The 23,189-nt window shown below is 45.9% G+C and overlaps 1 protein-coding gene across 8 annotated transcripts in view; it reads left to right on the top strand.

Moving 5' to 3' along the window:
• The window catches only part of TNRC6B (trinucleotide repeat containing adaptor 6B), a 1,322,553-nt gene that overhangs the window by 180,629 nt on the left and 1,118,735 nt on the right, over positions 1–23,189 (top strand). For all 8 annotated transcript variants that reach the window (XM_069231280.1, XM_069231283.1, XM_069231279.1 and 5 more), the window contains 2 exons: positions 7,021–7,100; positions 20,552–20,640. In XM_069231280.1, the coding sequence (XP_069087381.1) occupies positions 20,606–20,640 (35 nt within the window). In that variant the 5' untranslated portion in view covers positions 7,021–7,100; positions 20,552–20,605. The remainder of the gene's footprint in view (positions 1–7,020; positions 7,101–20,551; positions 20,641–23,189) is intronic.

Raw genomic sequence — 23,189 nt, 5'->3', positions numbered from 1 at the left:
GGTACTGATTCTACATCTGAGGCAGAGGAAGATTCAAAAAGCAAACTAACAAACGACTGAGTGGTTATCCTGCAGCTAGCCATAATCTTTACTAATAAAACTAACACCACAAATAAGTCAACTGTACCAACACTGTGTAACATAAGATAAGTAACAAAGTGTGGCTTTATCAAACAGAAGGTAGAACTACTGGTATGTACTAATCTGGAAGAAAGTCAATTAGTACAAAGCACCTAAAGACCTGTATGCTCAAAAACAACAGAACTCTCTTGCCAGAGACTGAGGATCAACTGTACCTACTCTGCACAGACACAGCAAGCACTGAAGAAGTCCCACTGGAAAGATTAAAAAAAAAAAACACTTTGCACATATCACAAGACAGTATAGAACGTGCACAAATGAACGAATCACACAGAAAACAAAAGATTCAAATATTAGTACAGCAGTCATAAAACTTATACAAGTAGGCCAAGGATACACATTAGAGGAAGATATTACAAAATGAGTTGTTTACCAACAACTACGCCCCAAACTACAGATCTGCTAAAGCTGTGCCCGCATACAGGATTCACCACCAAGACAAGCAAAAGGTTGGCTCTGCATTAATAAATTGAAAATAAAAACACACACAAAAATGATAACAAAATATCAATCAGTGAGAAAAGACACCACCAGATGGAAGCAAACCTTTTCCCGGAAGCAGATCCCCCACCAAATACATAACCTTATTCCAAGGCGACTCAATGTTACCACCCACTCTGAGGCCTACTCAGAAAAGATAAAAATATGTGACAGCCAGATTGGTCAAAGCAGGGCTGACCTGGCCGGGGAGGGGGGCTTGTCAACAGAAGCGCTCTGCTGCCAAACCCCTGTGGACCCATGTTGCTGAGGGTGGAGAGGAGCACGAGCAATCCCAACATGTGTGGGTGGCAGGGCGGCTTGAAGCAGTCCTCAGCACACCCAAGGGGTCAAGCATGGGTTTAGGTTGGGTGCTCTTCATTTGGGGTGTTTCATTTTTGGTGTAATGTGTTTAGGGAGATTAGTGTGCTTCACAGTTTACAGTATGGTTTAATGTTATTGTACGTGCTTTGTAGTGAACAATATGTTTGGATGTGTCTGGTTAGCTGTGGTGTGCAGGATGTTAAGATGAGATATATTTGGGTGTGCTGAATTAAGTGCCTTTAGCTAACTCAGCATATGCCACTTATGTGGACCTTCCACCGATTTGTGCAGAAATTATGTGATAAGCTGACCCCTTGAAAGAATGTTGGCCAAAGCCTTCCAAAAAGTGACAAAGAACTGAATCTTTACAGTCTTTCCTCATACACCAGAGGTGAGCTTACTGTACAGCTGAGACCATATGGTCATACCAGCCCTCATAGTGAGCGACACAAAGCCGGAGAGACCCAATCGAGCCTCAATACCCTGCATCATGCAGTGCAACTGAGGATGTGTGTTGAATAGAGTCCCCACTTACTGACAAGGGTCACATCATTCCTTGGCTATATTTATTAGCTTTCTGGTCCCTGTTTCCATGACATTCAAGTTCAAGTGACATTATCCACTTCAGATTTCGAACCTCTCCATTTTTGCCTTGAAATGAGAAAGCCTGGATGGATACAGATGGAATTCTTGAAATAAATAACTTAAATAACAATCTTTTCCACTAATAACAAGTAAAAAGCTGAAAGGACATGATTAAGTCTTGACACTCTGCACAAGTAACTGAGTATCCTGCAGGTGGAGCCTTTTGAGAATTATCTTATGGGGTTCAACATTGGAGCTTAAGGTTTTTAAACCTGGCTTCTTGCTTAGACACGCTGTTTGTATCTGATCAAATCTCTTAATCTTCCAGTGACACAGACTGCTCCTCTGTCAATAGAAAAGTTTACAAAAATGCAAGGAACATGTGGGCTAGACGTGCTACATACTGGCATGGGAGCTCAATGAGTTAAGCGCTCGTGGCAGACTTCTGGGTGTGAACTGAGCCTGTAAATGCTATATGAACCAGGGCTTTGTTAGTGGCACTTGTACAACAAATAAAATACACTTACTGGCAGAGCAATGGTAGGGTTAAGGTTGCATGAACAAAACACCACCTATTCATGGGCAGAACACAAGGCATTGGAGAAACGGACCAACATGTTTTTATAAAAGGCCTGGCGTTGCCAAGGAAAGCCCTTTTGGAAGGTTGTAGGAGGCTCACACATTGTAGTAGGTCCGGTTATCCCTTATTAGTGAAATGTGGTCAGTGTCTAGAAGCCAGGCTGGCTAGAGGTAGATGTAGGCAGAGCAGCCAAGGCTGCACTAGGAGACATGCAAAGCTCTTGCAATACCACTGTAGTCACACACTACTTATACACAATAAAAGACAATACTCAGTGGTACCTAGTGATACTTAGTGACACAAGGCCAAAAATATCTTAGAGGCTATACTCCCTTAGGAGGTAAGTATTATACACAAAATATACACTAGTAACCAAAATCAGGTAAGATGCACTAGAGAAGACAGCTGCGGGTTCCTGCTTGGTGCAGGAGATGTCCCACGTCGAAGAGATGAATGCAGGCTGGTTTTCTTTGCTGGATTCTGCCAACAAGCCTTGACTCACGCAAGAGACTTGTTTGGCGGGAAAAGGCGCTACTCAGGCCGAGGAGGGACCTGGAGGTCTCAACTCAGACTGAGGAGACAGAGTGGGCTCTCAGCACTTCGTAGAGCCCTCAGAAGACCAGGCAGCACCCACAGGAGTCCCAGGACAAGGGGACAAATGAGTTGGAAATCACGGTTGTTGCTGCACTACACAAAGGGATCCCATGCCGCCGGAGAAAAACTCAGGGAGCTGAGCGTCTCAGGATAGAGTGCTTGGGGACCTGGGCTGCGCTGTGCACAAAGGATTCCTTGGAGAAGCACACAGAAGCCCTAGGAGCTGCAAAACACGTGATGCACAGGGGTACTGTCTGGCTTGGGGAGGTAAGCTGTTACCTCCACCAAATGTGGACAGTTGGACCTTTGGACAGTCTGGGTCACTTCGGTCCACCACCTGTGTTCCAGGATCCATGCTCGTCGTCAGGAGAGGGGACCAAGAGTCCCGGTCATCACTGCAGAGAGGTGCCTGCTGAAGCCGGGAAGTGACTCCGTCACTCCACGGGAGATTCCTTTGGTCCTTCTGGTGCAGGATGAAGACAGGCAGTCCTCGGAGAGTGCACGCCCTGGAAACTGTTGCAGTTGCTGGCAGGAGCTGAACTTACAGTTGAAGTAGCCTTCTTGGATACTTTGTTGCAGTTGTAGAGTTCCTGGAGCAGGTCTGTGGTTGATCTGACGGTAGAAGGTGAAGCAGAGGTTGCAGAGAATTCTTGCTGGATTCTTGCAAAATCAAATCTGAGGAAACACCCAGAGGAGAGACCCTAAATAGTCCTGAGAGGGGGATTGGTCACCTAACCAGGCAAGCATCTATCAGGAGGGGTCTCCGATGTAACCTGCTGGCACTTGCCACTCACATGCTCCCAGAGTTCCCTAACCATCCTGAAAATAAGATTGTAGAACCAAGGGACACTCTGGAGGAGCTCTGGGCGCCACCCCTGCGGTAGTGATGGACAGGGGAGTGGTCACTCCCCTTTCCTTTTGTCCAGTCTTGTGCCAGAGCAGGGACTGGGGGTCCCTGAAGTGGTGTAGATTTGCTTATGCAAGGAGGGCACCATCTGTGCCCTTCAAAGCATTTCCAGAGGCTCTGGGAGGATACTCCTACGATGCCTGTAACACCTATTTCCAAAGGGAGAGAGTGTAACACCCCTCTCCTAAAGGAAATGCATTGTTCTGCCTTCCTGGGATTGAGCTGTTCAAGCCCCAGGAGGGCAGAAGCCTGTCTGCGAGGTGACAGCAGCTGGGACTGCAGTGGAAATCTCAGAGAGCTGGTTTTGCAGTACTGGGGGTCCATGGGGGAGCCCCCAGGGTGCATGGAATTGGCCAGAATTGGATTGGGGGTACAATTTCTGGTTTCTAGACACCTCACACAGTCCTATTCGGGGTTACCATTGTGGAGCTACATGTATGTATTGACCTATATGTAGTGCATGCTTATAATGGCGTCCCCGCACTTGTGAAGTCTGGGAAAATGGGCCTGGACGATGTGGAGGCACCTCTGCTAGTGCAGGGGTGCCCTCACACACAGGTACTATGCACCTAACCTTCAGGGTATGACGATTAGACATAGGTGACTTATGAGTGACCTGGTGCAGTGAAAAATGGCTGTGAAATAGTACTTACACTATTTCACTCAGGCTGCAATGCCAGACCTGAAAAAGTGTTTGTATGAGCTCCTTATGGGTGGCAAAAGAAATGCTGCAGCCCATAAGGATCTCCTGGAACCCTAATGCCCTGGGTACTTACGTACCATATACCAGGGACTAACAAGGGGGGGTCCAGAATGCCAATTTGGAGGGAAATATGTAGTCACTAGACTATAGTGACAAATTTTGAAACGAGAGAGCATAAGCCCTGGAGCTGTGATTAGCAGGATCCCAGTGACAGTCAAAATACACTGACAATCAAGCAGAAATTGGGGGTAACATACCAAGAAAGATGGTACTTTCCTACAAAGGTGGAGAGACGGAAGCATCACAACAAGGAGCCTAGACGTTTTAAGGGTTCAAAAAGTCCATCAGTCTGACCACATCCCAATGTGAGAAAGCCTGCGGCATACGCTGAACAACCAGTCCTTATGAGTGAGCTCTAGGCTAATAATCTGCATTCTGTGCCCTGCGAATCACAGTATTGCTTGCTAAGGCCAGTGCCTGCAAGATCAATGGAATCTGAGGGATAGTCCTGTGGGGTCTGGCCTGAGCCTGCATCATCTTTGTAGACTGAGCACTTGCTCTGCTGCGTTAGATTTGGCCCAACAACATTCAAAGAAACAGAGTTGTTTAGGCTTCAGCCTCTATGAAATGTTGCCAGTTAAGGAATGCTCTTCAGCCTCGGACCCGAAGCTTTGAGATACTTGAAACCTAGAACATAGTGCTGTAGGCTGGAATTGGCCAGAATTGGCCTTATCCTACGTATCTGTGAAACCTAATCTGCAGTTTGAGTCCTGGGTATGAGTAACCCTTGAAGTAGGCGTGGCTGCCAAAGCCCCAAGTTGTTACGCCCCGTGTTCCTTCACTGCTAGCTCTATCAGGAATCTTAGCCTGTAAAATGTATGTAGGCTGAGGGACAGATCTCTTTAGCCTGGTAGGTATTGCTGCTGCCCGGGATTCAAGCTTGTAGATTTGTACATCTAGATGTATAGCAGTGCAGCCTGAAGCAGAGGCTCTTGTGAGCCACATAGGTTAAGAGATTGCTCTGATGTACGAAGCCCCCACGTGTAGGACCAGAGTTTCCTAAGGAATGCTTGAAACCTGAACCGCAGGTTGTGTTCCACAGTCCCCAGGACAAGTACATCCTCAGGGGTTTGAGTCATGGGCTCTTGTGAAAAGTTTCCTTCTTAAGTGTGCGACTCAGTGTCTTGCATAAGGTCCCCATCGAAGTGCATTCAGCCAGCCCCAAACACCAGAACCACTTTAAGGTCCTATGGAAGCCGCTGAAGGGCATCCTCTGCCTCTTACCTTACATGTGTTGTATGATATTCCCGGGTAGGACCCTTTTCAGTCTCTATCGCCCAGGAAGTAGTGGGGGTCCAGAAATCCTTTCCCTCCCTGGTCTTCATGGAATGCACTGAATGCAGTAATGATCTACCTGACCACCTAGCGTCCCAAATGCTCCAGGGAATGATGGCTGATGCTACAAAGGCAAACATCAGCGCAACTAGATTACTGTACTTTTGCTAACCCTCCTCTTTCTTATCTCTTAGTCATTCATTCATCCATCATAGATTCTGTATTACAGCCTCTCCGATTAGCCAGAAAGGCCCTCAAAAGCTCCCTTGCTTCAACACACTAACCATGCTACCACTTAACAGTCTGTACATTACAGGGAGCAGAGGAGCCCATGCAAATAGAGTTGATGGGACGCTGTTTCCAAGATGGGTTGTGCATCAACACTGAGATCTCTCACAGAGCTATGTACCGCTGACACTGGAAGATGTGACCCTTCTCTGTGAGCGTGGTCTAGTAAATTGCGACTCTATCCAACACATATCAGTTGTACCGCATGCTAGTGTTGGGTTATGAGACTTGATGGTTTTCCTGCTGCTCTTTCTTAATGGAAGTGTTGGTATGAGTATACGATCTCTTTGATAGCGTAAGCTTATCACTAGTGTATTCTGGTGTTCGTTTGCACTTCTGCCGCTCTTTTTTTTCTTTTGTACAGTAAGATTACTTGTTGAGGATGCTCTGGTGACTGAGGCGAGCAGTCACTCTAGACCAGTGCATTTTCACGGGTGAGCTAAACACTTCCATTATGACACCCACCAGCCCTCACCCTCCAGTGTATGACACGCAGAACCAAGCACTGCACTATGTACGAGTAATTGTAACAGCTGTAAAACATACTTACCTAAAGCAAATGGAACACCCTTCCAACCAAGCACTTCGCGATGACGCAGCTTGTTGCCCATTCGCCATTGCACTTCAGTGCCTCACAATAAGGTACAGATACAGTTACAATTAACTAGGGCCGCCAGGGCTGGCATCTTAACCATTCTGCTCATTATGCCCTGTTCTTTCTTCCCCTTTCCAGGGGATGGCTGTGTGCTAGTGTCTCACATGGTGGTGTTTATTTAACCCTGGACAGATCTTGCTTTCTGGTCTTTCTGCCCATCTGCCATGTTCTGCACAAGCCTGTGAGTGTTATTGCAAACCTCTGCTGTCTAGATACGTGCCAGACCTTCAGAGGTACCCCGGGATTTATAAGAAGGGTGTGATATTTTGGTATGAATGAGTGTTTGGTCTAAAGTAGCCTTGACAGCAGAGGGAATGGACTATTGCTCACTTGGAATATAGAGCGCAAAAATGGACTTGTAGGGAGGGAGCGCTGCGACTGGCTGCAGGTTGTCTCTGATACATTTTGTTTTTCTCCTTTTTTATTTGCAGGTTTCTCTTTTGCTATTGTAGTCCGTGATGTAGCCAGGACCTGTCTGTGCTCGTCTTTACTGCCCCGAGGCCCTTGAAAGGTAAGGGACACTGTCACACACCTGGGGTTGTGGGGGGACAACTTTAATCTGCTTCTGTTGGTGTCATGACTGGTAGATAGCTGGAAGTGCTAACCGAGTGTCCCACGTCACCTGATTGTAACTGGTTCCCCCTTTGGCAGGTGACAGTTTGGAGGTACCTTTGTGAAAGAAACGTTGTGTCCTGGGGTAAACTCCGTGGAGTTACACCTCTGACCTTCCTCCTTTCGGGCCATTGCTTGAATGAAAATGTCCACTTCATTGTATCCAGGGCCTCTGAGACTCGGGGAGTATTGGGCACAATATCTACTCATGTGGATGAGTAGTAGATACATGGATAGTCTAGTCTAACCTGGCCTTTCAGTAAGATTCCTGATGGTTTTGGCTAACACTGTAAATTACATTTTTTTGAACCCTCCTGCATCAGCTAGCTTTTTTGCGCTTACAATACTCATCATCCTTCCTCGTACTAAACTGTGCTTGGATAAACCTCACTGCTCACTCACGTCTGTCTGAAGCTGCTCTCGTCCGGATGGGGCTGAGCTTCAGTGAGTTGCTGTGTCTATTTTCTGATTGGAAACACGAACTTTTTCCAATTGAAATTATATTGCTGTGATTTACAAAACTGTTTTCCTGCATTAGCGAAACTAGGCCTCAATTAGACATTCATTCCACTTTGTTCTTGAGGCATCCATAATATTCATTTTGTATTTATGTTTTTCATTGACACTGCACATAGCAGAATATGCACTGATGCTTTGTGATGACATGATGTTCATGAAGATCTCCGGAGGAAGCCTTTAGTTAATTTTCAAGGCTCTTTCCTGATCACTGCAGGCTATTAATTCATGAGACATTTCATTGTTTTTGTAACCAGTTTTGTTTTGACCCCTCCAATGACATTAGGTCAGGGGGCAAATTATTTATATTCATTTAGGAGGATAGTGATAGGGTGGTGGCTACCCGACGTTTAATAATGATGTGCTGTGAATTCACAATGTGTTAGAATCGTTCACTCAATATTGACTGTGTGATTTCTAATGTTTTTTTTTTTTTTTTTTTATAAAAAAAAAGGCTTGATTTTGGGGTGAGCCAGTTTTCCTTTGAGTCTCTACTGGGGATGCTGCCAGTTTCTTTATTGATTTGCTTCACACTATGGACTTTGCATTTTAAATAGCTGCAGCATTAGCAAAATCTGAAAAATAGATGAAGACTGTTCCTGCCAATTGATTTCTTAGTCCTGTGACTGTTTTTTTGGAGACAGACCATATTTTTGCTTTCTCTATTTCACTTAATATTTTTAATAATCGGTCATGGTTTTCTGATATAGTGATCTCTAGACCTTTTTTAGTTAGTCTTTTTTATTGGCTGTTGTTGAAATTGTTTTGAATTTTCTTTTTAGGTACATATTTCATCGTCTATTCTTGAGGATAACGCTGCCTCCAACCCCACATCAGTGTTATAATTATTATGCAGACTATCTGAGAGATAGTGCCCACAGATTAGTCACCTATGAGGCTAAACGTCACTGCATATTAAAGTATCTGAGGGCTATTGACCTTCATATCAGGCAGAAGGTAATTGCTTCCCTTTCCTAATCTCTCAAGCTGAACTTCACATCTCTCACAACTGAGGTAACAGTGCTTAATGTTGTTATGCCTATGTTTGAGGATGGTCTCACTGTTCATTCGCTGATAGCTAAGAGCAAGGTTTTGCTGGCCGGCAATTCTCTTCTAAAACTGAGCTTTGGTGCAGACTCCACTCTTAAACTGGGCAGCCTTAAACCCTAATTCTACCTTTTAGGCAAATTATCAATAATGAAGCCCCATCACCAAAGGCTGAGGTTCAGCTGGTTACTCCCTGCTGATGCAGTGCTACTTGATTGATTCCTCTGTATAAGGTAGACCTTCATTCCTTGACCTACTAATTTAAGGCTGAGGTTCACTGCTTAAACAATGCTGAGCATCCCGCCATAAAGTCTTATGAGATTTAAATTCCAGTATTAACTCTGCAACGAGGCTGAGCTCTTCTGCTCGCAGGTCTGTTGTCAAGCTTGACTGCTTGGTGACACTGTATCTGAAGGTAGGCTTCACTGTTTAATCAACTATCCTGAGGCTGAAGTTCCACTGTTATCACTCTCCTAAGCAACACGCCACTTCTTTTTGAGACAGCACCACTACTTAATCACCTTCATTGGAGGTAATGAGGAATTTTAAGCATATTGACAACAGCAGTTTCTTCCTTGGTTAATTATCAACAGGCTTTTGCGTGGCTTGAGCAACATGTTATTGACTGAATTTTAGAGTGGAGCATGCCAGCAGTCTTATTATATGCTCAGTTCAAGACCTGTGACTACCATCCCACTGAGGGTCTATCCCATATCAGCTCCTCAACCACCTGGGCCCCACTCACTTTTCCAGTCTAGTCTCACTCAGTCTCAGACAAGGGTTATTGCACCCCCACCCCCTCAGCCCGAAGTTCAGGCACCCTTCTTAGATGTTTGAGGGGATGGCATCTCCACTAGACCAGACATGTCCTTTTCACTTCTCTGCCTTATTGTACACAGCTCTCCCGAGGTCTTAAGAGCTGTAGCCTGTATGTTGGGAATAATCCAGCGAAATTATTTGCATTTCCTACTTATTTGCCATTACAAATTCATAAAGGACTGACCTCTTCTCTTTGTGGCTGTTTGTTATTTCACAATAGTCTCGCCTGTTGTGGCTGCTCCCAAACAGAGTTTATATCTGTCCTCTGTGTGTTTGATTTGTTAAAACAGTGACGCTGCTTCTTGGATTCACATCCAGTTTAGGTTACCATCCACATTTTGGGGTTTTTCCATTTTGGCCAGCATGTCCTTAGAACCCTCAGGTTATTTTCACAATACTTGGTAATTGATCTTGTTACAAATTTACCTTTTGCAGGGAAGGATATCACCTTTCAGGCAAGCACTGCAACCCAGGTCACACATTTACTACCATTTAGTGGTTTGAGAACCCCAGAGAAGTGAGGATCTTTTTACTGCCATCTCTTTCCACCAGCCAAGCTTAGTCTGTGTGAGACGCAGGTGCATCATCAACTCTGCAGTTCACAGTGCAAACCTCTCTCCTACAGAGTTGCACAATATTCGGAAATTCAACTATTTTATATCAGTGATTTCCCAGGTAATTATTAGGGAAGTGGAGATCATCAAATATTTGGAGTGAGAATTTTGATGTTGATGGCTTAAAAGTTGAGAGCTGTCGACATAGTTTCCCCTATGACGAAATTCTGTTTTTAATGGTAAATTACAATCTCCCTCTGTGGTCTTTCTTCCCAAAATAGTGAGCCCCTTCAAAACCTACTAGCCTCCACTATCATAGAAGAAAAGTAATTTCCAGTAGGGTTTGTGCCTACCGATCAGGGTCTGATACTGTTGTGTGTGTCAACCTGCAATCGTGGGCTCTCCAACCGGTCTCCTGCAAACTTTCATCTTTGGAATTCAATATGCCATTGGACCATTCTATTCTTTGGCTGAAGTCATGGCCTATGGTGCACTTTATTTTGGTGAAAGCAGCATCTGATATTTAGAACTTGCCTTCGCCGCCCTTGGGCATCCTGTCCCTGGGCACTCCCATATTCAAAAGAGCTTCCCTTTGAACACAGCTTGCCTCTAGTTGGAGGATTGTTCAATATGGAACTGGAAGACGCTGGTAAGACTAGAGTGTTCCATTAGAATTCTCCTGGCCACCACGTTTTTATAGCTGTACACAGTCTGTACATGCCAAGTGCAACAATCTGCTAGCTATGTGAAGCAAAGTTACTTTGGTATGCAGTGTCTATTTCCTGCACATTGTATTCTTCCATTTGGCCAGACATGCTAGGTTGGAAAACTGGAGCAGTGGAACAGTGTTACTCTTGATCTTTTTCAGAGACATCCAGGCTCCGTTTTTGACACGCAGCAATGTTATGTACCTGTACACATGTCAGGAAGAGAAACCGGGCCAGGGCACCCAATCTGTGCCTATCTTGCTGTGATCTAGTTCAGCTCTCCTCTCGCTTCCATTTTTTATTCGCCTACGATTGTGGACTTGAAACTCTGGCATGTCTCTTGAACTATGGCTTATTTTTTTGGCACACACTGTGGCCTTTTGTTTCTTTTCAAATGAAACTGCCCTGAAGGTTTACATGCGCTTTAAAAGATGTTCACGGGCCCATTGATGACTGCGGGCCTGTCTCTGTTCTGTAAGACACATGGTCTGTCAAACAATGTTCTCTACAACAGCCAATTCCTAGATAGCAGACGGCAGTTTGACTTTGATGATTTTTAGTTGTAGAATTTGACACTCCATCCAAAGCTGCATCCAGAAAGACTATTGCCTTCTTAACCCTGTAACTACTTTGGAAGATATTCAGGATTGGAACTACTGTACGGGTTCTGGCATGTGTTTAGAAATGGCACTTATCTTTGCTCTGTCAGTGTACAGGAACCATGTGTTAATGTACTGTATTAATACACAAAAAATCATATAGTTTTGTATATGCTACCACTGACAGTACGAAATTATGCATTTCAGACTGAATGACAGCCCTTTCTCTATGCTGGTAGTTGAGAGAAGTCTTCGTCTGTGTTATTGAATAGTGGAGTGCAAACAAGATAGTGCAGTTTGCCGCGTCTCAGTGTCCATGCTGTCCCTACTCTGAGACATACAGGCCTTTACTCAGACTGCGCTATATCTTCATCCCCAAGCAGACTATTATTTCTGATGGATACAACTACCCATGGATTCCTCACCTAATGAATTCTCCCACTGCACCAGCATTCGACTGAAATTTTCTTCCCAGCTCTGCACGTCGACAAGGGTGTCACTATTGCCTGACTCCCACGCGACTCCGTCTGATGTCATCCTGGCAATAAGAAGACCTCGCCGGTGTGCTGACGTCAGTTCCCTTTTTTCCGTGCCTTCGAAGCATAACGGTTTTTCTCCTGGCTACTGGGAAGCTACTGTTTCTCGAAGGTGTTACTTAGTTAAAATGTCTCCACCTCGTAAATCAGGTTTCAAGCCTTGTAGAGAGTGCGGGGGTCATATGTAGGTGACAGACCCGCATAATGACTGCCTATGGTGCTTAAGTTCCGAGCACGACGTGGAGGAGTGTGGTTCATGTAAAAAGAAAAAAATGAACCCGAAGGCGCTCAAGGAGCGAGAGGCCAAGCTGTTTTAGGCCAAGGCTAAAAAGAAAGAGAAGCATAGGCATTGGAGGCCATCTTCAGGGAAGTCCTCGAGGTCGCATAAGAGACGACACCCACATGATTCCCGACGTCTGCATGATTCCCGGCACCGTTCGGAGAGAGACCGATCCTGGTCGAGGCCACCATCTATTATGCGTCGTCCGACGTGGGATGTCAGGCCGACGATGACTCCTCAGCCTGAGAGCCCTCAGGCATCTCCGGCGCCGTCTGTCTTTGAGGTGATCGAGCCTCACCAGAGTCCTTACTTCTCTCCTGCAGCCCAGTCGGAGGTGCCGGATCCAGGATCCGACGCCGCAGGAGTATCCAGCATTCCCGGCTACAGGGACGGATCCGGCGGCATTCTTAAATGCTATGTTTAATATCTTTAGCTCCATGGCCCCTGGCGGTGCGCCGGCTGGTCCCTCAGGTCCCTTGGCTTTTGGATTGGGTGTTCCGGCTTCATACAAGCCGACGGCGTTCATGCCCTTCTGTCCAGCAGAGGGTGCTGGTCCGGCGCCAGTGCCGTTGGTGTCACCGAGGAGACCTTTGATGCCGGTGGCTTCTGTTGATCCGGTGGCGCCGATGACTTCGCCACAAATCCAGTCAACGCCGGGGAAGAGAGCATGCTTATCCATGGCACTGATGGATCTGGCCTCGGACGAATCCGGAGACCAGGGTGTGTCTCCTGGTCCGCGTCAGCCGAGGTTGTCGACGTCGGCCAATTCTATGTCAACGCCGAGGATAGAGGCCAGGCTGCACTCAAGAAGAAGGGCTCTGAGGCTTTTGGAGGAGCAAGAGTATAGAAGGCAGCTCCTGGAGGAAGGAGAGATCGCTGAGCCCATGGGTGACTTTCAGGGTTTAGACTCCGCGAGTGGTCTCGATACTTCCCCTGAGTGGGATTTAGCCTCTCCTGGGGAATTTACTGAGGAGGCTGCCTCGTTCCATACGGTGATAAGGAAGCTGGCGGACTTTCTGGACCTTCTGCTACCAGCATCTGAGATAAAGACGAAGATTCTGACAGAAGTCTTGCATTCGGCTTCGGCTGCTGCGGAACCACTCCTTCCGTTCAACGAGGCTCTTACAGAACCAATCCTGGAAGTCTGGAGGAAACCTGTATCTTCGACTGCTGTAAGCAGATCGGTGGCGAGAAGATATAGAGTGGCTCCTGGGGACCCAGGATTCCTATCTCAGCACCCAACTCCGGAGAGTCTGGTGGTTCAGGCCTCGTGCTCCTCGCGTTCGGCTCCTGGTTCCTTCCCTGGGGCTTCATCGGACAGGGACTCGAAAAGGATGGAGCAGTCTTCCAAGAAGATTGTTTCGTCGTGCAGTAAGGCCCTTAAGTCTGCAAATGCCACTTGTGTTTTGGACAGGTATATTCATGCTCTGGTGGATGCGGCCAAGGCTGTGCTGCCTGATTTGCCTCCGGATACGCGGGGTCTCCTGTCTGATGCGCAAGCGGCAGCGACTCAGGTTATTCAGTCGGGGCTGGATACGTCGGACTCGGTGGCCAGAGCAATGGGCACATCCATTGTCACCAGGAGACATGCATGGTTGAGGTATTCTGGATTTTTAACAGATGTACAGGCGACCCTGTTGGACTTGCTATTTGATGGGGACAAGTTGTTTGGTTCCAAAGCTGACTCTGCCATAGAGCGTTTTAAGGAGAGCAGGGCTACCGCCAAGACCCTAGACCTGCAGGCTTCTGCGACCACCCCGTTCAGGTCTTTTAGAAGATTCAGGAGGTTTGGACGAGGAACTTCCTTTCAGGGGAGATCCATACCGGCAGGCCAACAACCGTCTAGCCTTTCCTATAGGTCCTATAGAGGGAGGGGTAGGGTTAGAACGAGAGGGGCCACCCAGCAGCACCCTGCCTCTTCCTCTTCCTCCGGGAGGGTGCAACAGGGAAAGCAGCCTTAGTCCTCCATCCATTGCATCCCATGCTTCTCCTGTAGGGGGAAGGTTGTTTCATTTTCTCCACATGTGGGAGTTGATCACATCGGACTCCTGGGTCCTCAATATTGTGGGGAAAGGTTATGCCCTTCCTTTCCGGGAGTGTCTCCCTCCCATCCCTCCCCGTCCATCCTTTTGCACGGAAGACCATCTCCTGTTGTTGGAGCAGGAAGTTCTAGTCCTTTTATCGAAAGGTGCAGTGGAGTTGGTTCCAGAGCAGGAAAGGGGTCAGGGTTATTTGAGATATTTCCTGATCCCCAAGAAGGATGGTCGTTTGAGGCCGGTCCTGGACCTGAGGGTTTTGAATTGGTTCCTCAAACAGGAGAAATTCAAAATGCTGACCCTAGCGCAGGTGCTTCTGGCATTGAACAAAGAAGATTGGATGGTGTATGTCGACTTACGGGATGCTTACCTTCATGTCCCTATTCTGAAGTCGCACAGGAAGTATCTCCGGTTTGTGGTAGGGTCGCAACAGTACCAGTTTGCGGTCCTTCCTTTTGGTCTTACTTCAGCACCTCGCGTCTTCCCGAAGGTGATGGCGGTGGTTGCAGCAAATCTCAGAAGGAAGGGAATACCAGTATTCCCTTACCTGGATTATTGGTTGATCAAAGCCAAGTCTCCGGAGCTTGTGCTGCATCACCTGCAGATGACAACCCAGTTGTTGTTCGATCTGGGGTTTTCGGTAAACATGCCCAAATCTCACCTGGAACCCTCACAACTCCTCCTGTTCATAGGGGCAGTACTGGACACAACATTGAATCGGGCCTATCCTCCGCCTCAGCGGATTCAGGACATTCAGGCATTGATTCCAATGTTTCAAAGTGGAGCGGTTGTTCCAGTCCTCAAGGTCCTTCGTCTGCTCGGTCTGTTCGCTTCATGCATTATGTTGGTCACTCATGCAAGCTGGCACATAAGGGCTCTTCGTCTGGGGGGACCTGGAGGTCAAAGGTCATTGGCCTCCAGTGGAACAGATGTTTCATATCAATCTTTTAGAATTGTGGGCGATACGTTTGGCTTTCAAGGCCTTTCTCCCTTCCCTTTGCGGTCAGTCGGTTCAGGTCCTGACTGACAACACTACTGCGATGTGGTACATCAACAAGCAGGGAGGAGTAGGGTCGTACCTTCTTTGCAGAGAGGCTCTGCGGCTCTGGTCCTGGGCTCAGGACCATCAGATTTGCGTAGTAGCAAACGATCTGGCCGGAGTTCTGAACATACGTGCAGAGAGTCTCAGTCAGCACTTCTCGGTCGATCACGAGGGGCGTCTCAAGCCAGATCTGGTCCTTCACATCTTCCAGATGTGGGGATTCCCTCAGGTAGATCTCTTTGCCACTCAGGAGAATGCGCACTGCCTGTCGTTCTGCAGCCTCCAGTATCCGGTGCAAGGAGCGTTTGGGGATGCGTTTCAGATGTCCTGGTATGGCCCGTTGCTTTACGCGTTTTCCCCCCATACTCTTGATTCCTCGGGTTCTGAGGAAGATTCGCCAAGACCGGGCCCAAGTCATCTTAATAGCTCCGGATTGGCCAAGAAGGGTGTGGTACACAGATCTTCTCCAACTCTCACTGTGCCCTCTACTCATTCTCCCTCACAGGGCAGACCTCCACTCGCAGGGGCAGGTTCTACACCCCCACCTCCAGAGCCTGCACCTTCATGCCTGGAGATTGAACGGGGCAATCTGAGTTCCTTTTCTCTCCCGCCAGAAGTGATGGGCGTTATTTTATCGGTCAGGCGACACTCCACCAAATCTATCTAAGCTGGCAGATGGGCAAAATTTGTTGTTTGGGGTAGAGAGAAGCAAATTGATCCTTTGTGGGCCCATTTGTCGGACATTTTATTGTTTGCGTTGTCCTTGGCGCAGAGGGGTTGTGCAGTTGCAACGGTTAAGGGCTATCTGTCGGCACTGTTGGCTTTTCTGTGCCTTCCCGATCAACCCTCTTTATTTAAGTCCCCCACAGTTATAAGGTTCCTAAAGGGTCTGACCCATAGGTTTCCTCCCACTCTGTTTGTTATGCCTCAGTGGGATTTGAATTTAGTTCTTACATTCCTGATGGGTTCGCCATTTGAACCTTTACATTCATGTACATTAAGGTTTTTGGTATTAAAGACTGTTTTTCTCATCGCCATCACGTCGGCTAGGAAAGTGAGTGAACTTCAAGCGATTCGCGTTAAACCCCCTTTTACTTCTTTTCATGCAGACAAGGTGGTGTTGAGGACAAGGGCGGCTTTCCTACCAAAGGTTGTTACACCCTTCCATTTGGGACAATCTATAACGCTCTTGTCTTTCTACCCTCCTCCCCATCCATCAAAAGAGGCGGAGAAACTGCATCGGCTTGACCCGAGGAGAGCTTTAAATTTCTACATCGAGAGAATGAGAGAGTTCCGGGTGGACGATCAGCTCTTCATTGGCTACGTGGGGAAGAGGAAAGGCAAGGCTGTCCACAAAAGAACACTGTTCAGGTGGGTCATTCTTTGCATAAAAGTATGTTATTACTTAGCAAAGAAGGTTCCTCCTGTTGGAATTAAAGCCCATTTCACCAGGGCTAAGTTGGCCTCTTCAACCTTGGCTAGAGGTGTTCCTGTGGATGAAATTTGTAAGGCTGCAACTTGGGCTTCCTTCCACACTTTTGCAAAGCATTATTGCTTTGACTCGGAGGTTAGGAGGGATGGCCATTTTGCACGGTCCGTGCTGCAGGATTTCTTGGTGTGACTATTCAGGCACCTGCCACCGAGTGCGGTACTGCTTTGGGACTCTATTCATTAGGTGAGGAATCCACAGGTAGTTGTATTCATCAGAAGAACAAGTTACTTCCCTTCGGTAATGCCTTTTCTGGTGGATACACTAGCTACCTGTGGATTCCTCATGGTTCCCACCCGCCTCCCCGTTGCTTGGTTGGTCTTACCAAGATTTCCTAGGGTGTATCTATATAAGGATGTGTATTGATATTTGATTGGATGTGTGTGTGTGTGTGTGTGTGTGTGTGTGTGTGTATGTATGTATGTATGTATGTATATATATATATATATATATATATGTGAAATATAGATATTTATATTTGTGCTGTTTTTGTTTGATTAAATATTGCGTATTATATTTGATTGATGTAGTGATGTCAGGGATCACCTGTTCGCCTCAAAGGCACGTAAAATATGGTGAAAACTTACGTCAGCATGCCTGCAAGGTCCTCTTATTGCCACAATGATGTCAGACGGAGTCGCATGGGAGTCGGGCAATAGTGACGTCCTCGTCGACGTGCAGAGCTGGGAAGAAAATTTCCATTGAATGCTGGTGCATTGGGAGAATTCATTAGGTGAGGAATCCACAGGTAGCTAGTGTATCCACCAGAAAAGGCGTTACCGAAGGTAAGCAACTTGTTCTTTCCTCTTCTAGTCTGCATTAAAGTGTACTGAATTGGTACATGTTTCCTAGAGAGTGAGGACATGGTGTTTATATTGAACCTCGAGGTGATTGGCTTTGTGCATACAAACATTTCACTATGCACCCAAGTTGTTTCCCCAGGTGTGGTCCCACATCAAGGAGAGGTCAAGGCAACTTTTCACATGACTGGTATTATAATAATGATCCTTGGTCCAAAGAGGTGCAGATGCACAGGGTATTTGTCCAAGCTAGGTTTTCAATGCGCCAAAAGGTGAAAACCATACCAATTTGATAGTCTTCCAGTCTAAACCGTTGGTTGTCCATCACTGTGCACTCCTTTTCAGCTCAGATGGGATGTGCTGCTCTAGTCAAGCTCTCCAGGCTCAGCACACAAAAGCTAAATTCCTGTTGTCTAGATCTCAAGAGGTTCCCCCTATTGCTTCAAGTGAAACTGCTACCTGTGTAAACATGCATTGCTGCCACCTTCTGTCTGAAGCAGGAGGGAGAGGGTCCCCCATTTGTCTTTGTTTCTGCCAACTGACCATAGAGGTTTTGGAGTAGCCCCTTGTAATGTCTCCATTGTTGCCATCCACTTGAAGGAGGTGCGCAAGGTGTGTAGGGGGATAATCCGCAACCTACCATATGCCTGACTTCATTGCTGGTTGATCACTTTGATTTACCAATGCATCTTTACTACTTAGGTTCCCCAAGTCTTCCTTTTTTCTATCTGACACAAACAGTGACTGTATGAATCTGGTTTATTGGTGTTAAAAAAATCAAAAATGGAACAAGCCGTAACCTGTTGCTGAAAGTCCCCCATGGCTGCTCAAAAGTGGTTATTCGAATTTCTGACCTTGGCCAGGGACATTGGCTTCCATTCCTCTACGAATTTTCTGTGCCTTAAACCGAGGTTCTTAGGTTAGTGTTCAGACACTTGGACCAGACTGCCCTACGTAGAAAGGGAATTTATTGGTTGCCCCGTAGACTTTATTCTGGTGATTTTTCCCTCCACCAAAGTCTAAGGGTATCCTTATTAAAATCATAAGCTTATATCATTTAAAACTAAGCCATCTAAATTTGCGAGAAACAGTGAACAATGTTTCATGTATGTATTAGTTTAAAGGCTATCATTGTTTCAAGTGTGTGCAAAATTAATTTACCTTTTAAAAAATAAAAAAATAAAAATATTTGGGTCAACATGAAAACCATTGCTGATTCATCAGCGTTGATGGAAAGTCCCTTTAATTGCCGAGAATAAATGCTTCGGGCTCCGGATTGAGTTACTGATGCTGTGGTTGGTTTGTTTGGGGTTCAGATAATTAATCCATGGACTCCACGAGCTCTTGGACCAGTCTGCTTCTAACCCATTCTTTTGTTTTGTGAAGAGGCGGTTAAAGCTTGCAGTCTTTCATTTCAGATCTTCCGTTTGAACCAAGAGATTTTGTTCTACCCTTTTCTTTTTAATATTCGAGGTCCTAGCCACTACTTGCTAACTACTTAGTTGTATGACCCAGATATGAACGAAGTTAAGATTTATATAGTATCAAACCAATACTTTCGGTTCCACTTTTCTGCTGAGTATGACATATATTTTTGGAGAATTATATGAATGAAGTTTTTCACTTTGATGTGGCCTTGTCAAATAACAAACCTAGTAGCTTTGATAACCTGAGGATTTCTGTGCTCTATATAGGCCTACAAAGCATCCAGTGGCATTCAGTGCTTGTAAGGAGAGTGTTTCCAATGGCTCCTGATGCAGAAAGTATGCAGGTTGAGATCTAAGTATGTACTTCTCCACATAAAAAAACAACGAATTGTCAATGAGCCACACACGAAAGGTAATTTTAATTGTGGCTTAAAACTGAAATATGCTGAGCTGGAACGGGCTACAGCTTTTTTTTTTTGCAGATGCTTAATTGGACTTTGTCAATCTTTTTGTAATCTGTCCATCTCTTATGTTACGTTATACAGTCGTGAAGATCTCACGATCACCTGGACGGGTATCCTGGCACTGAGCAGGTGTGCGTCTAGCCAAACCTATGGCCTAGAGCAGTGGTTCCCAACCTGTGGGCCGGGGCCCCTGGGGGTCCGTGAAGCCTCCTCAGGGGGTCCGCAGCTGCTTAAAAAATTTAATAATATTAGGTCCCAGCTATCAGTAATGACTCCTTGGGGGTCCCCGTGTTCCAATAATGATTCATTGGGGGTCCCCGGGCTCCAGTATTGATAAAATGGGGGTCCACAGAAGTCAAAAGGTTGGGAACCACTGGCCTAGAGGGACTACTCGAAAAGCCAGGTCTTCATCTTTTTGCAGCAGTTAAGAAGTGATCTGCTGCTATGCCTAATCTGTTTCAATTTTTCGACCATTGCTTGGAGGAAATCTTTACCGTATGTTTTGTATAAGAAGGGGCCTAGGCACTAGAGTATGGAAACTGGCCTCCAAATTCAGTATTCCTAGCTCAGTCAAGACCCTGAAGAAAAAAAGAGCCAAAACTGGTTGCACAGAACAAGAATATGAGCCGTTGCATCTCCGTCCCAATCATTGAACCCATCTTTTTGTGGGGGGGATTAGTTTGTCTGAGCAGATCTATTACTCCAGGAAGATTCATTTTTTCAGCTATATTTACTCTGGGTTTTCATGTGGGTATGCCTGCTTTCCTCGGAATTCCCAGAAGAGGGCTTTGTATGTATGTGTAATCGCTTGCCATACACCTAGCTAACTTGGCGTCGTACCTGGTACGAAAAGGATCATTTTGTGGTCATGAAGTTAGTTGGTGAGGAGAGTATCTTTCTTCATAGCTCATTAGGTGAAAGCGGATGAGCAGTCTTTACAAGTCACTGAATCTTGGGTTGTACTATTCAGTATGTTTCTGTGAGGTACTGTACCTATACTGTAGTCTAACGCTCTACTTGACTTTATATTCCAGGCAGCACCTGTCTGTCTCCACGCTGCCTGTCAGACATCCTTCCCATGCAGACGGATGAGGGAGAGACGGTGGAGGAAAGTGACTCCCAGGTGAGTGAACGACTGACACTAAACAAGTTCTTTCTGTGCCTGTAGCATCTAGTAAAACCCTGAACTATGACCATATTGCCAGCACCAGGTTTCCGGTTGATACGGGTTCAGTCTGTGTTTATTTCTTAAGTGGTGCACAGGTACCCTCTGCTCATTCCTCCTGTGATTGTCAGTAAGTCCCTAGAGGATAGTGGTGACAGTATGTCGTATCTATTCATGGCATTACCCGGACCCTTCTAGACCCAGTGCCACTGCGGCACCTCCTGCAACTATGCTACAGAAAGCAGGCGAGGTTTTGGGGAAGGTGAAGATGTTTGTGTGGTTGAGTGTACCCCACCAGGGGTAGTTGGATGCAGGATACAGAGTCCTTGAGATATGAATGCTGCTCTTTAATCTGTGATGCCTTTTTTTAAAAATATGATGGGGCTGGAGTACAAAGTACACCCTTTCGCCTTTCCATTCAATAGTCATGGTTGTTTCCTGCCTCACCAGTCTGCTGCTCCTTTGTATTTGGAGCATGTGGTTATTCCCCTGGCTTGTCTGTAACTCACTGACCCACAGGGCACTTGAGACGTAATCCCTTGTCTTGCCTGTATGTGCTTGCTGTTAAGACCTTCCCTGTGTGACTTGATATTTTTCAAGACGACTGATCAGTCTTTCCTGCAAGCAGCTGGGAACCAGGATACTTGAGATATTTGTTTAATCTTGAGATATTTGTTTATACTTGGTCTGTATCATCCTATTTGCTTGTATTGTTAAGGTGGAGTCTTTTGGGCACTATTGTTCTGCATTGCAGGAGCTTCATTGATAGTCATAAGTGCTATAATAATTACCTACTGCGAGTTTCATGTAATTATCCAAAAAATGTCTTCATGGAGTGTATTAGTCAATATGTCCATATGGTGTAAGCACTTCTTGGAAACCTTTTGAAGGTTAAATATGTATCCGAAATGTACTAGGTTCTTATACAACATGCCAATTTGAAGACTGCATTGCAGTTTTGCAAAGCATTAGTGTCGTAAAAAAATACCCAACATGAAAGGAAAATGCCTCCCAGTGGGCTACATTTTTTTGTCTCATTAGGAATCCAAGAGGCTTCCTATCCATGATGTGTTATACTGGCATTTACTTTCCAGAGGCAGTTTTTTGTTTTTCCGACCTCGTGAGAGTCGGATACCTGAACCTTTACTATTTACACATCCACACGTTTGTTCGTACTTGTAGTCACTCCATACCATGAGCGATAACTTTGTACATTTCTTATAATCAACGGCAACCAACATACTTTGTGAGAAGTACAGGTATTTATATAACTTATATTTGTCAGATTGACATCACCTTATTTTTACAATTGCACTTGAAAACAGGCCCTTGCCGAAAATAATGGGGTGAAAAGCTTCTTCCTCTAAAACATGACCTGAGATAGTGCCCCTCTTAATTCCCATCTAAACTGGAAGGCGTTTCAGGTGTTCCATCCTGGTGGGCAAGCAAGAACTCTCACAGTTTAGGGCAACAGGCGCCATCAGAGCTGCAGGAGATGAAGGAGGCAGTGCTTAGGGTCACCAAATTCCCTTAGCCTCACTGTTATCCCCTTCCCGTCCGTTTTAGACTGACTCCATTTTAAATTTGGCCTTTCCTGCCTTAGTTACAGCATTCACTTTGTGTCCAGGACTTAAAAGCACTGTAAAACACCAGTGAGACGTTGGTAGAGAACAGTAGTTCCTCATAGTGGTAATCCTCGCTGGTAACCAGATCGCACAAAAGTTAAACTGGCCTGTGTAGAGCATAAACTTGCAATAAAAAAATCCTTAAAAGATGTGTTTGTGTAACGCTGACCACAAATGAGTTCGGATCCATTGTGTGGTACCCTTTCAAATATCCTTGGCTCTCATCACTCCTCCCAGCAGTCGCTACGGTACACTCTGATTCCTCTGCTGCACTTGTAGAGGGACAAATATCCTCACGAGGCCGGGTTAAGTGTGAGAATCTGGCATCCTAAATATGCAGTGCGTTGTAGTGATTAGTGTAACTAGGGTGACCTGTGTGAAGGTGGAATCTTTAAGATGCGGTGCAGGTAGTGTAAAATATTTAATTAGATTCACTATATCTAATTGAATATTGTTTAAATAGCTTGAAAATCTGGGTAAGATTTGGAACTTGAGCTTAACCTTGGGCACTTTTGATCTGATCTGCATTTCTTTGCTGCCTCGGTAGCAAGTTACTGTTAAGTGGGTTTTTCATTGCCACTAAGAAAGCTACAGGCAGGGCTATCATGTAGACTGCGGGGGGCACTGTTGTACCAATGAGCATATCAGTCACAAAGCGATCACTCTTTCTTTAGTTGGAGTAATTTCTTGTATTCTTCTTTGAGTTGTATTCTTCTCTGAGTCAGAGCATCAGACAGACCTTCACGCAAGCACTCATCACCAGCAGGCTGGGTTACGGCAACACTCTCTATGTCAGAATCTCCAAACAACTACTATACAGACTCCAGACCATCCAGAACACCGCTGCAAGACTCAGTCTACCTCCCACACTGCACCCACATC

The sequence above is a fragment of the Pleurodeles waltl genome, chromosome 4_2 (genome assembly GCF_031143425.1).
Source record: "Pleurodeles waltl isolate 20211129_DDA chromosome 4_2, aPleWal1.hap1.20221129, whole genome shotgun sequence".
NCBI lineage: Eukaryota > Metazoa > Chordata > Amphibia > Caudata > Salamandridae > Pleurodeles > Pleurodeles waltl.
The sequence above is the reverse complement of the archived record's forward strand: the minus strand, read 5'-3'. Positions and strand labels throughout refer to the sequence as shown.